At 48.7% G+C, this 12,483-nt stretch overlaps 3 protein-coding genes across 3 annotated transcripts; 2 read left to right on the top strand and 1 right to left on the bottom strand.

Annotated features, from left to right (window-relative positions):
- Window positions 1-1,841: 1,841 nt before the first annotated feature.
- On the top strand, window positions 1,842-2,300 carry LDX57_008657 (uncharacterized protein; the record flags this gene model as incomplete). The annotated part of the gene is made up of 1 exon (XM_046090379.1): window positions 1,842-2,300. The coding sequence occupies one exon, from the start codon at window positions 1,842-1,844 to the stop codon at window positions 2,298-2,300; it is 459 nt and encodes a 152-aa protein (XP_045946354.1).
- Window positions 2,301-3,605: 1,305 nt separating this feature from the next.
- On the bottom strand, window positions 3,606-5,957 carry LDX57_008656 (uncharacterized protein; the record flags this gene model as incomplete). Its single annotated transcript, XM_046090378.1, has 5 exons — window positions 3,606-3,665; window positions 3,719-5,350; window positions 5,404-5,775; window positions 5,826-5,870; window positions 5,925-5,957. 5 exons carry the CDS (start codon window positions 5,955-5,957, stop codon window positions 3,606-3,608), a joined length of 2,142 nt encoding a protein of 713 aa, XP_045946353.1.
- Window positions 5,958-9,262: 3,305 nt separating this feature from the next.
- Window positions 9,263-9,822, top strand: LDX57_008655 (double-stranded RNA binding motif domain-containing protein; the record flags this gene model as incomplete). The annotated part of the gene is made up of 2 exons (XM_046090377.1): window positions 9,263-9,292; window positions 9,343-9,822. The coding sequence occupies 2 exons, from the start codon at window positions 9,263-9,265 to the stop codon at window positions 9,820-9,822; spliced, it is 510 nt and encodes a 169-aa protein (XP_045946352.1).
- Window positions 9,823-12,483: the final 2,661 nt, after the last annotated feature.

The raw sequence follows: 12,483 nt of genomic DNA, 5'->3' as shown, positions 1-12,483 counted from the left end.
CATCAAGCTCGGATACCGATTCAGTGTTCTCGGGCTCATCAGAATAAGCCCACGGTTTGGCATCATGCTCGCGTCCATGTTCATTTCAATTATTTTCATTATTGTTGACATCCTAAGTGTCTTGAGGGTCCTCAACAGTACGCCTCTGCCAACTGGGGTCCAGCCCTTTTGGAAGGTCAGTTTTCCCAAGTCACCGCCACTCGATCGGAATTCATTCAGACTTTCCCTGTATAGATATCATTTATCTTCAAATGCCTATGTGATACGATCATCTTGGACGATTTCGAGACCATGCTGAACCAGCTCCAGTCCCACCTTTTCCAAAGACAGGTCCGAACTCTGTACAGCAGGCAAACCTACCAGGCAAATACCGCAAATCACCCCAGGGCCTCTTTATGGGAAGGTGGTTATGTTGTTCAATTGGGTCCAAGGGTTCCCCATCCTCTGCCAGCATACTCGGGCGCGTCCAGTAACAGTGTCCCGAGGGCCTATGGGGCCAGTTGACTGGTTTCCTCCGCGGGGCTCATTTGATGTCTATTATGCGCAGCAATCGACTAGCTGGAGATTCCTGGGATCATACGGACAATCCCCTTTTTACTTACGCAGAAGGAATCCAATTATATACTTAGTTGCGAAACCAATGTCACTCCTAGTATAGTCGCATTTGTTCTCCATAACTCCGATTCCGTACGAAGAGGGTACGCCGGATTAAAGACTTGGCAAATAGACATTATTGGCCTACGATGCAAACCTTACTATTTACGGTCTAGTCTCTACTCGATAAAATAAAGAGAAGTGTCCGGAGGGGTGGCATTGGTTTCGACTTCGGGTGTAGTATGAGACATAGTCTTCCAGAGAAAGCTAAAGTAGTGGTAGCCCGCATATCGCTTTAAAAGTGAGGGGTCGGGGTAAATGAATATAAAAAAAAAAAAAAAAAAAAAAAAAAAAGTGTGTAGTATGAGGGAAGCAGTAGAATCATTCTACTGTAGCTTAATTAACAGTGTCGCTTCTCCAGTCTTCGGTGATAAAACGCAAAAGAATGGAGGGGAGAGCGATTCTGTTATATATTCATGATCTTTCTTCGGAAGCTTCGCAAAGACTGCAATCTTTCCAGTCGTGATCGGTAGGCGATAATCTTGGCCTGAGGAAGTAGGTGTTCCGGCAGCCACAATTCGATTTCATGTCGTGTCTCGGCGCCGACTGTCTTCGATCGGACATGTCGCCAATTAAACCCTGCCACAATTCCCCATTCCGACTCCCAGATCCACATACACACTAGGTACTGTGTTTCTTCACCCATATAGCGGATATCATTGATGAACCACTGTCGCTTGGGAGGGAACCTGAAGATGTCCTGCGCCTCCCGGTCTTCACGGAGCCGGCGATGTCTGGTTCTCATCGGTTCTTCAACGAGGACACGTGGTTGGTCCGTCGATGTTGGCAAAAGGGGGCCAGTCATAATCACTCTTCGATCGTTCCACAGTCGCCATCTTCCTGACATCGTAGATAGTAGAGATCGGACGAATCAGTGCATGTATATTGGCACGTATTGCTGTGCCCCTATTAGGTAGTGCAAACGGGACGGGTGGGGAGACCGGCAAAAACAAGACTCAGGCCAAGGACCGGCTCCCTGATTCCGCGGTCCAGATTTTATATTTTCCAAATCAGTTCAATATCCCTCTTCCGCAGTCAATCTTCTGGGTGTTGAGCTTCCCCTGTTTCTGTGATCAGGAAACGACGGGGTCCATGATCACACAGGTCACACCAACCAGCTATTACCATTTGAAATGTCAATGGGATTATACTTCCCCTGGCGATGAGTATGTTCATCCTCATCGAATATGGAAAAGCCGTCTGTTCAGGTGAAGCGCGCTCGGAAGAACGCTCGTTCGCGGTACAATAGACGATCTAATCGGATTCTCGAGCAATCCGACGAAATCGGGAGGCTTTTCAGCTGCAAGGTGTATCTCCTGATCCGCGGACCGGATAGGGGTGCCATCATCTACAGCAACTGCGAAGCCAACTGGCCACCTCTGTCGAGTTCACCAGAGCCCACTGAGTTTCACAGCTGCTCGGATATGCTTCATAAAACACCACTTGGTAAGACAGACTTGGGACATCCAGTGTCCAAGTTCCAGAGGAAGAAGTCTCGGATCTTATCTTCCGCCGATGACTTCTGCAGGAATTTCGGGGTGAGGGTTTACCTCGCTGTCCAGTGCCAAACCGGGTATACAATTGTGTACAATAGTAGCTCTTCACGATACTGGCCGCCATCTGTGAGGCAACTTGTTAGTGAATGACTTCTTTTGGTTTGAGTGCCGTCTTCTAACCAATAACAGAGGGCGCGATGTTCTACCCTGAAACAAAAAGGTCCGCGAGACTTTAATGGCACACCTAACATTCCATCCGCGCCAGCGCATGATCTCCACGCTTTACCGGTTTTGAATGGATTGTGCACAACTGTTCCCTAGGGTGCCCTGACTGTAGGAATGGCTTGAACCGGTGGCCGTATTCTTAGGACGTGACCTAGTAACCTATCTGCCTGAAATGCGATATGTGATACACGTTCTAGTACCAAACGCGTGATTCGTCCTTCAAGAGCTTTTGACTTAATTTAAGGCGAGATACAGCCCCAGAACTAGTACAGTAAATAGTTTCCGAACTCCCAAACGTGGCCAGGATAAATGCTACGAAACTCCCACCTCCCCAGCCCCAATTCACGCTTCATCACAAATTCTTTTTGAGGCAGATTATTTAACAGTCCTACTATCAAGCATGCACATCCAGTCTAGTTTATTCTTTACATGGGTGGCTGTTGTCACGCCCCTACTGAGGTGGGTTTTTAGAAGGGAGTCCAGGATGTTGCTCACGCTATGGCAGTGTGCCGCAAGGATCATGCCCTCTACGTGCAAAGTCCCACTCCTCGGTTTCCCCACAGCGTATCAATGTTACAACGTTCTGGAGCGCTCCCAGGTGCATAAGGAGCCAGGTAAAGGCACCGACTCCTGGCACAATGTGTGCCGCCACCATGGGGAGCACTGTCCAAGCACTCGACAAAAGCAGTACAGATATAAATTCCGGGATTACCATAGCCACCGAAAGGCCCGACTTTATAAATACCCAGGCCGGATCCTCGAAATACACTGGAGCAACGCCTTCCCTCGCTTCCAGCTTTGCCGCCAACTACGCCGTACCGCCGATTTTAGTGCTTTCTGGTCAGCTGTTCGTGGCCTACGTGGTTAATTGAATCAACCACACATGGTTTGCGTTTGTGAGATGCAGCAAGTCCTCAGTCAATAGTAGTCTCTCGGTGTTACAAAAAGAGCATCAGCCCGGTGGTGGACCAATTGATGTCATCTTTGACATTGATCCTATGTAGGGATAAAAACGAAAACGCTCTCTCACACCTTCCTAACAAGGCCAGGCTGGTCCGCTAAGGTGTGTTATTGCACCGGGGCCGACGTAAACTGTTTAGAAGAGACTGTGATGATATCCGTTGTTCTCTGATACCCTCGTCACCCATCCTCTCCAGCGGAAAAGGTTCCCCAGGGTCCCACTTGTAATATAATATTTTACACAGGTCAGTGTCAACTCGCAGGAGCATGTTAGGTCTGAACTCGGCGCAAAGCTCCCGGACCACTTTGCACTCCCATATTGTCAGATCCCTGTAGGTTGTTGCGTTGAGCCTGCGGCACCAAGGACGAGGCCCAATGCTCACAGTCCGCGGAAGAAGGCAAAGTATGTTAGGGTCACGGTCGCCCACATAGTCGACCACGTGAGCCCAGTACGCTCCCTGCCTGTTCTGCTTTAGGATGTCTGTGATCAAGTTCAGCGTTACCTGGGCTGTGGAAGACCCGCCGCTAAGGATACTTTGCTCCAAGTCACCGCCGAGTTCCTTTTTCATTTGGTATAGCTTCCACTGACCCAATCGGACTCCAATGGATGAGAGTTGGCTGTGGTTGGTGTGACTTAATAGAGCGTCGAATGACCCTCTAGGGGTCTCCGGGAAGATGACACTGTGTGCCGCAGGTTGCGAACGCAGTACAGCTAAGCAGTTCTTGATCGATAAGAAAACTTCAGGAGAAGCAATACTGACGGTCAGTTGCAGGAGTTCGCTGGCGCGGCTGAGCCCAACGGTCTCGTTCGTCTTTAAGGTGGGTTTCGCGGCCAACTGACCCAGGCGTTCCCAGAGCCTTCTGCCGAAGCCATTCTGGCTCCCAAAGTCAATCCAAAAACTCTCAAGGGCCCCGTACAGGTCGCCAGGCTGGACCGGACTCGCAATCATATCTGTTCCTAGCATCATTTGGCTGCTATAGACCGCTTTGATGTCTCCCAGTACCTCCTGGGCCAACATCAATTCGTATTTTGCCGGCATAGGCTGCGCCAGATCCAGGGTGTCTGACCATGTTCGTGTAAGCCACAGCAGCCATAGGCTGTCAGATGTTGTCCATGGTGGTACATCCTGCGTCTTCTTTCTCCAGAATGGAACAGGCTCGCCTACCTGTCGTAGTAGTAGCGAGAGATGTTCCGATATATAGTTACAGTGATCACATGCCCGGTGGCTCTGAGCGGTGCTGGGACTGTCTGACGAGCATGTGTAGTGCGTCAGCCAACCACGGCGGGGATGGGCCTCCACCAAGGACCAGTCTTTAGACCCGCCTATCACAGTCAGAACCCGTTCAGCGATTTGGCGCATCTCTCCGAGCTCACGGCGAAAGTACATGCAGCAGCCAGCTGTGCTCTGCGAGACAGCACGTTTGCGTATGAAGTATTTTACTGTCTCATCCCCTTCGCTCTCGTGGGGCCTAACTAGCTGTTCTAGGAGGGTCCTTGTGAAGGAACCCCCGAACACGCCCCACGGGTATCTGAAGTTATGCGTGTCCGCAATCCACGTAAATGACACGTCCGAGAGATTTTCATTCTCTAAGGCAACCAGGGTCTGGTACAGGGCCTCCGTAAATCCCGGGGAAGGAAACTGTGCTTCCTTATCCGTGGCTGGAGTAGAATCGTCTTCCATAGGAAATGTTGGCATGGAGTCGGGGCTGCCCAGCGAGGAGTCGCCAATAAGATCAACGACGACATTATCATCTTTTTCTGACGTATAGTGGGCACCCAGGAAGATAGAACCCTGCTGGTAATCACCTATTTGTTCATCTGCCAATTCCTCGCCGCCCTGTATCGAAGGAAGAGGTGGAATCTGGGTATATGGTAGGGCCTCCCTCGGAGGCCATGCGAACGACACATTCGCGTCTGGGGCATCAGGAAACAGATCCTCCGGATTCGAGCTATCCAGAAGTGATAACAGCATTTTGATATCGTCCTGTGCGACTGGTGCTTCGTGTGCGGCTTCCTGTTCACTTGGTTATCAAATTCACCGCATTCTCTATCCACATGCAAACTAACCGGCCCTAGGAAACCCTGCTGATCGTTCCGTGTAACTACTGCTGTTGCGACTTGTTCATTTGCCGCCACTAAGTCGTCGAAATTAACCCCCTCAAAATCCATATCCACGCCGGCCCAACTCAGATTATCCTGCTGATTGCTGGCTTCGTCGGAAGCAGGGCCGATTTCACTCATGGCGTACAAAGAATCGGAGAGTTCGCGCTGGGCACGTCCGTTCTCTGGTACGTAAACTCTGGAGAGTGATACATTATTCACGATATCAAAACAGCCAGCACTTTGCACATAGTGGGCCAAGTCAGACATAAGGGCTTGGATGTTCGTGTCGTCACCTGAGGCGGCCGCTACGCACGATATCGCTCTGAGTAGGTCTATCTATCGTAAATATCAGCTGAGCCGCTCATCACGGTGCCTGCTGAACTGACCAGTGCTTCAATCTGGCTACCGTTCAAAACACTGACTAGCGCGCTCTACGAAAGAAATCAGTGACATCCCATGGATTGGGAGGGGCAGGAGCGACAGACCGCTTTTTCTTCCACGGCTCGCTTGGGATCCATTGCTGCGATTTACTGAGACAGCAGATATGCTGGATGAACGGGCTCCGAGGGTAGTGCACAATTAAGGCGTTATGTTTGTTCCACTCAACATGTGAGCGGATCATGGCGGGGTGTTCATTTCTCACCCACAGGAAATCATGCGGGGTACATTGCGTACGAACGGCAGGCTAACAAAGAAGCATTTCTTTAGGTGTGGTAGTTTTCTGGGCCGATGGCGGGCATGTCGGCGTCGAGACCAGAAAGAGATGTCCAATTTCCTTATAACATCCCGTTCTCGTACAATATAGACATATCCCACTGATTCCAATATTATTCGTCGCTTTCGAAAAAATGGAGAATAGCCAGAGCAAAGTTGTAAGTAACATTTTCGTTCTATCACTTTTTATGAGGTTCATTCCCATTACGTTCCTATGTCAATTTGGATGTTTAATGCGTACTAGCCCCCCGGCTTAGCCGTCATTGCTTCCACAAGTTATTCGCCACAGCCTGTAAATGGTCTTATTGAACAGTTAAACTTTCAATGGGTTGAAAGCCAAAACTTGAGATTCTACGTGCGGGCACTCCAGGCACAACTTGAGGCACTCCAGCAGGAGAATATCACACTACACCAGCAATACGTCGCGGAACAAAAGAGGTTCAGTAATGCAGCCATGGAGGTTGCTAACCTTCATGAGAAGTTCCGCAGGCTCGATGAAATGTTATCCAAAACATCCGGAGATAACGCCGGCATCGTGCCGACTTTCATCCAGTTGGAGGCCAGACAGTCAGCCCTGGGCCAGGCTGAACGTCAGATTTCCCAAAGAGCAAAAGAGCTTAGGATGGCATGCATAGGAATTGAAGGGAGTTTTTGCAATGAAATTTCAGACCATGCGACGATGGGTTGGAGCGGGGAAAGTTGCAAGAGACAAAGAAGCCGCCTGCCCTCTCTTCCAAACCAGGAGTGAATCCAGATGAGCGGTGGACCTACAGACTCAATCATCTGGGATTGCTTGCATCACATAGCTAATTTGAGGGGTTTTCTTTGTCACTGGAATTACATTTGTTGTGTAACAGTCGTTCGTTTGAGGCTACATCAACAAAGAAACATTAGCTTCGTGAAGCCGTAAATATCCACGTGGGGGCGGTGCGAGAGGCCCAAGAACCGATACAACCACACGATGATACAGTTACCTTTAGGAAACATGCTGGGTATATCGAGTAAGATAACTCACCTTTGTTGTGTTTGTGGGCATCGAAGCGGTGAACGGAACTGACGGCCCACACGTTAGTTTTTGAAACAACTCTGGCTTAGATCCTAGTGGGATAGAAATTCCAACACAAGGGGTCTCTATTTAGAACAACACAGCAACTGACCTATCTTACGGACTAGAGAACCGCTCGTAACTTTCCTTTGTCTTCTGTACCTGGGACGTAAAACGGTTCGCTCCAGCCTCCAGGACCCCATGCGCTATACGAACCCTCGTAAGTCCCTCCTGGCATGTATTAAATGTTTTAATAAGATCCTGAAAAGCGTTCTGGACATCTGAGGATGAATCCTTATCGAATATTCGTAGAGAATTTTCCATGGCAGTGAATGCGATATGAAATTCAGTTAGGGCGCTATCCAGTTCAATAGCTGCACGGAAGAGGATATTGGTTGCAGGCTCCATGGTTCCCTCCTGCAACGCCACAGCCAACTTTCGGTTTCTTCGAAGCCAAGAGTTCTCTGCTTGTAGAGTGGAGGCGGTGAAAATAGCGCTGAGATACTCCTCGCTATCGGTAAGGTACATTTTTTCCAGACTTGGGGCGCGGTCAGAAAGACATTCGCTGCCATACTGCGCTTTCCGGGCAATAGAAGACATGGTTCAGATGAAATACTCTTCTTTATGTGGTGCGGAAATAAACTGTAGCAACTATGGGAGCTCTAACCTCTTTATACAGGGTGGGGCCCGGCTGAAAGGCGAAATGGCTTCGCGGCCAGCGTGGGTCAGGGGATCTAATATAGTAAGTACAGGACCCGCAAAAGGAGGAAAGGGAATAACGCAACCCACAAGGAAAGATGAACAAGCTTGTGCGCTAACAAGAGGTACTGCATGTCTGGTACTTGCTCGTCAGATATGTACATATGACATATGTATATATGCGTGGGTAGCGTCGTAGTCCCAGCGTCATTCTCAAGAGTTCAAGATAGAGCAGCTCCCCTATAGTTCGGGATATTTGACCGATTCCCCATCAGGCAGTCAGTTAGAATTTGCAGCCGTATATACATTGTTAGTACATATACAAATATGACTTGCTGCATGACAACGATCTACAATCGGTATAGAGCAACAGTCTAGCTCCCGGATAGGACGTTACTGCAGCGGTATCAAAGTCGAGCTATATTCGATTGGCAGGCCGTTGGTACTACACAGCTGTGTGTACACCATGTGTAAACACACGAGTGTGCCTCACTACCAGAGAATGGACAAGTTACATAACTTTGCGTCTTATTGCGAAGACACCTTGTCTGTTCAATGTAATAATGTTTTTTGCACAACGGATTACCCTCACAGGTACCCATTCCAGATATGTAATGGTTTCGCCACCTATGCTCCTTCTTTCCTAAATCCTCGTTCTAGGTGAAGCTATATGTATCAACCTGTATGTCTATTCAAGATCAAAGGCCTCAGATCCGTCCAGCTGTGCGGCATCTAATTCGAGCCTGCAAAGGGGAAAAGACGGAGCGGAGAAGCCTTTATCCGGCTAGCCTGTGCGACAGAGATATGGAGTTCAGGTATATCAGTGGCATGCGTATTTCCGCGTAGCTCTGCATTGAAGGTAGTGGGGCAGTCTCTTCTGACTAGGTACTGGGTAGATCCCATCTTGGCTAGCTTCAAAGCCGGTTCCAATTAGCCTGCAGGGGCCTGACCCATGTAGTCGCAACTGATTCCAGGGTTTTGGCGGAGCAGATTCGCAAAGCTCTGTCGACGCAGGTTCGGAGAGTTTACGACCATTTCATAACTTATAGTTTTCAACACCGCGCCCGCTTCTGCACTTCAAAAGTAAGATTCTAATGTTCTACAGTACTATCAAAACCACATTTGGCCCACTTTGAAGCGGCCTATGGTCCAGAAACCGGAAATTCCATCGCTAGTGGCTTACGACTGCTCCTCTCATGGCTAATATATGACTGATGTCTCGGTACACTGATACACACGCACAAGAAACATGTAAGGCGCCTAAACAATGTTATGAGAATGGAACACTCAGGGTGTGCTATAGGCATTTGGATAGGAAGAAGATGGTATGAAACCGTATTGGTGACATGGATTGCAACTTCAAGCATGAACGAAGCCACCACCAAAGACTTGAAGGTACAATATTCCCCAGCCCGGGTAACAAAGCTGACAGTGATCCTACTCAGGATAATCTGACTAGGTTTGCCCATAATGTCGACTTTTCGCCCATCTTCTTTGGCTTTGGCCAAAAACTTGGTTCTGTTGCCGACGGATTTGATATCGAAAAAGAGCTGTACCTTTTCTTGGGACGCGAGTGTAAAATGTGCGTGGATCACAGGTCATACGAAAGGCTTGCGATGATCTGCTCGGTCCTGGCCGGGTGTTTCTCTGGTGGCCTACAACGCCCTGTACGCGATGGAACGAGCAATACAGATAATACGACCAACTATACGGGACTTCTGAAGGAGAAAGGAGATAAGGAGATAACGGTTCCTACGTATAGCGCGGTTCAAGAGAGGGAAAATCCGCCTGTATGGTTAGTGTCAGCTCATTATGGTGCCGTGGTGGGGTATGGCTCGGCCACGACAAAGAAGGCAGCAAAGAACCTGGCATCGAAGAAGGTCTGGCTTGCGCTGGGTGAGAAAGAGGTGACCAAGAGACTTTAGCGATCTCGGAAATTAGCCCAGTGTACTGTATGCGCAGTGGTCTGGTGCTGACATTGATCATCATTTGGGACTACGCATTTGTCTCTCTTCATTATTTAGTTTGTTCGGTTGAAAGTCTCTTTACCGTGCGCAGCAGTTTGCTTTCCTTTTCCCTTCGTCTAGTATTACTTTGCATGTAACCAGTAAACTAGTTAGTTAGTTAACTAACTAACTAACGGATCGCTTTACGATTACATAAGCTAGCAAATTTTCAATGCGTTCCATGGCGTCAACCAACAAACGCGCAAAATGAAACATTTTGGTGATTTAGGACCTACGACGTACGCAAGGCGGGTGCAATTGTGTGGAGAGCATACCCCCGTAGAATCCAGCAAAACAATGTAAGATGAGAGTCGCATTCAATGAACATGGTTGACCACATAGCCGTTAGTAATTGCATGATTCTTTGTTTCCTCGTCGGAGAATCCATGGACGTTGAGTACGCTAGGAATATGACACGGCGGAGTATTGACGAACAAGGTTATGCTTTCTCGAGCAGCTCCGAAGCCTCTATGGTTTCGGCAATGTGGACGCTGTGTAGCAGTTTTTGAACGAGACCAGGACGCGAAATATGGAGGACCAATTGAAATGCGAACAGTTAAATTTGAACAGATGTCCGTAGCCAGCCCAGAATCTCTGAATGTAGTTGTGCCGGCCCGTTCAATGGCAGGAAAAGGAAGAAGGATCCGCCGTCGGAAATCGAACAGTGCCAAGGCCAGATCTCAGCAGCGGAACCGTCGGCAATTTCTTTTATTTATGAAAGCTTTTGAGCTGTGCCAGGAATGCGAGGCGGATGTCTCCGTGTTCATACGATACCGTAATAATGGCAAGACTCTTTATTTCAATTCCAGCACCTGGCCCCCTTCAGCAGACCAATTGGTACGTACACCGTGGAGCATGTTGAATGCGATCGGACTGATTCCCTACAGGCTGCATACTATCCAGTTCCGAAGGAGATAAGGCTGGAGGAATTAGCGGCTCACTACTATCCGTAGGGCTCTGCATCTAAAGCCAGCTGTCTTAACATAGGAAAGTTAGCCTCCTCCGCCGTGTTTCATATTTATATAGCTTTGGATCGGGATGTCAGGGTTTGAATTGGGTGTACTAGTACTGTTCTGTCCACCGCTCGACGGGCATTATTGTTTTCGTGGGGCGTCAAGAAGATATACATAAATGTTACGACCGCAGCGCTCCTCGATGTTGTGTAGAAAAAGTCCTCAGTCTCCGTTCATTTTTACTGTACACCAAATTGGTTCCTCCATGCTTCAGCTTCTATAATAGAAAGGGCAATTTTCTAGTTTATACTTAAAGTTCAACAGACGTAGGTTTTCTTCTTTTTTGTTTTATTAATTTAAGATCGTCCTAAAGTATCGTCCGAGCAGCTATTTCGACCAAACCAATGCTAACTCGAATAAGTCCAGATGGATATAAGCGACACAGATTCAGTTTTCGGTTGCTCCCACTCCTGTCGTGAGGAATGGCCGATGCGAAGCTCCGATGTTGATCACGCCTCGGACTACGACAGTGACATAGTGGGTCATGGAAGGAATGTACAAGATGACATGAGCCACTGCGTGGAGGCTTTCCTTCTTGCTTTTTTTATAGTCTCACCGCCACTCTTTCTATTATTCCTGTTTCTCATATAACAGTGTACCACGTTGCGCGTATGTTGCTGTAGCTCACCACCGACCGGACGTTAAATCAACGTGATAATAGCCCACGAGCAATGAACCATGACACGTCTGATGGTAGAGATAATCGCTAGGCATATCTTTTAGATCCATCTTGTACCGTAACTAAACCGCCATCACCGTGGCCGAAGGAACCATTTGCTGAAATCGCGATTGAACCTGACCGGGAAAGGGCCAAAGATAACGCTATAACTCGACGAATGTCAAATAGCATCTCCATTTTCTCAGACGCATCGGGACAAGGCAACTATCTAGGAGCGGCAGCGGTTGCCCTAGAACAAAACCAGATCGTTATGGCACCACGACAAGTAAGCATCGGCTCGATGGAATACTGGTAAGTGTATGCCGCAGAGCTCATGGCAATATACTATGCCATCAGCTTGGTCTATCAGGTAGCTCGGCGAAGCCCAGCGACCGCGGGTCCCGGGAAACCAGCAACAACCTTAAGCGATAGCATGTCAGCACTCCAGGCAATTCTAAATAAGCGAAATCGATCAGGACAGCGAATAATTCAGGCTATTCTCCAAGCGGCAAGCGAGATTCAGGCACGCGGCATCCCTATCCGCCTCCAGTGGGTTCCGGGACATTGTAATGAACCGGGGAACGACGCGGCGGATCGCCTGGCGAAGGGAGCGGTCAGCGACAAGAAAGAGCACCCCTTTCAACATCTCCTCTTCCGAGAGAGAAGCTTCATTCGACGGAAGATTAAAAAGCAATGGGAACAAGAATGGGCGACCTCGAAGAAAGGCGGACATCTTCGCCAGATTGACAAGGCATTAACTTCGATCCACGCTCGAAGACTATACGGCTCACTGCCAAGGAACCGTGCCTATCTTCTGACACAACTCCGAACGGGCCACTCATGACTCGCATCATACCGCAAACTACGGGGTCACCATGAAGAAGACAAATGCGAATGCGGTGCCAAGGA

Source organism: Aspergillus melleus (assembly GCF_016097325.1).
Source record: "Aspergillus melleus strain CBS 546.65 chromosome Unknown contig5, whole genome shotgun sequence".
Classification (NCBI taxonomy): domain Eukaryota; kingdom Fungi; phylum Ascomycota; class Eurotiomycetes; order Eurotiales; family Aspergillaceae; genus Aspergillus; species Aspergillus melleus.
This window is presented reverse-complemented; position numbering and strand designations above follow the sequence as displayed.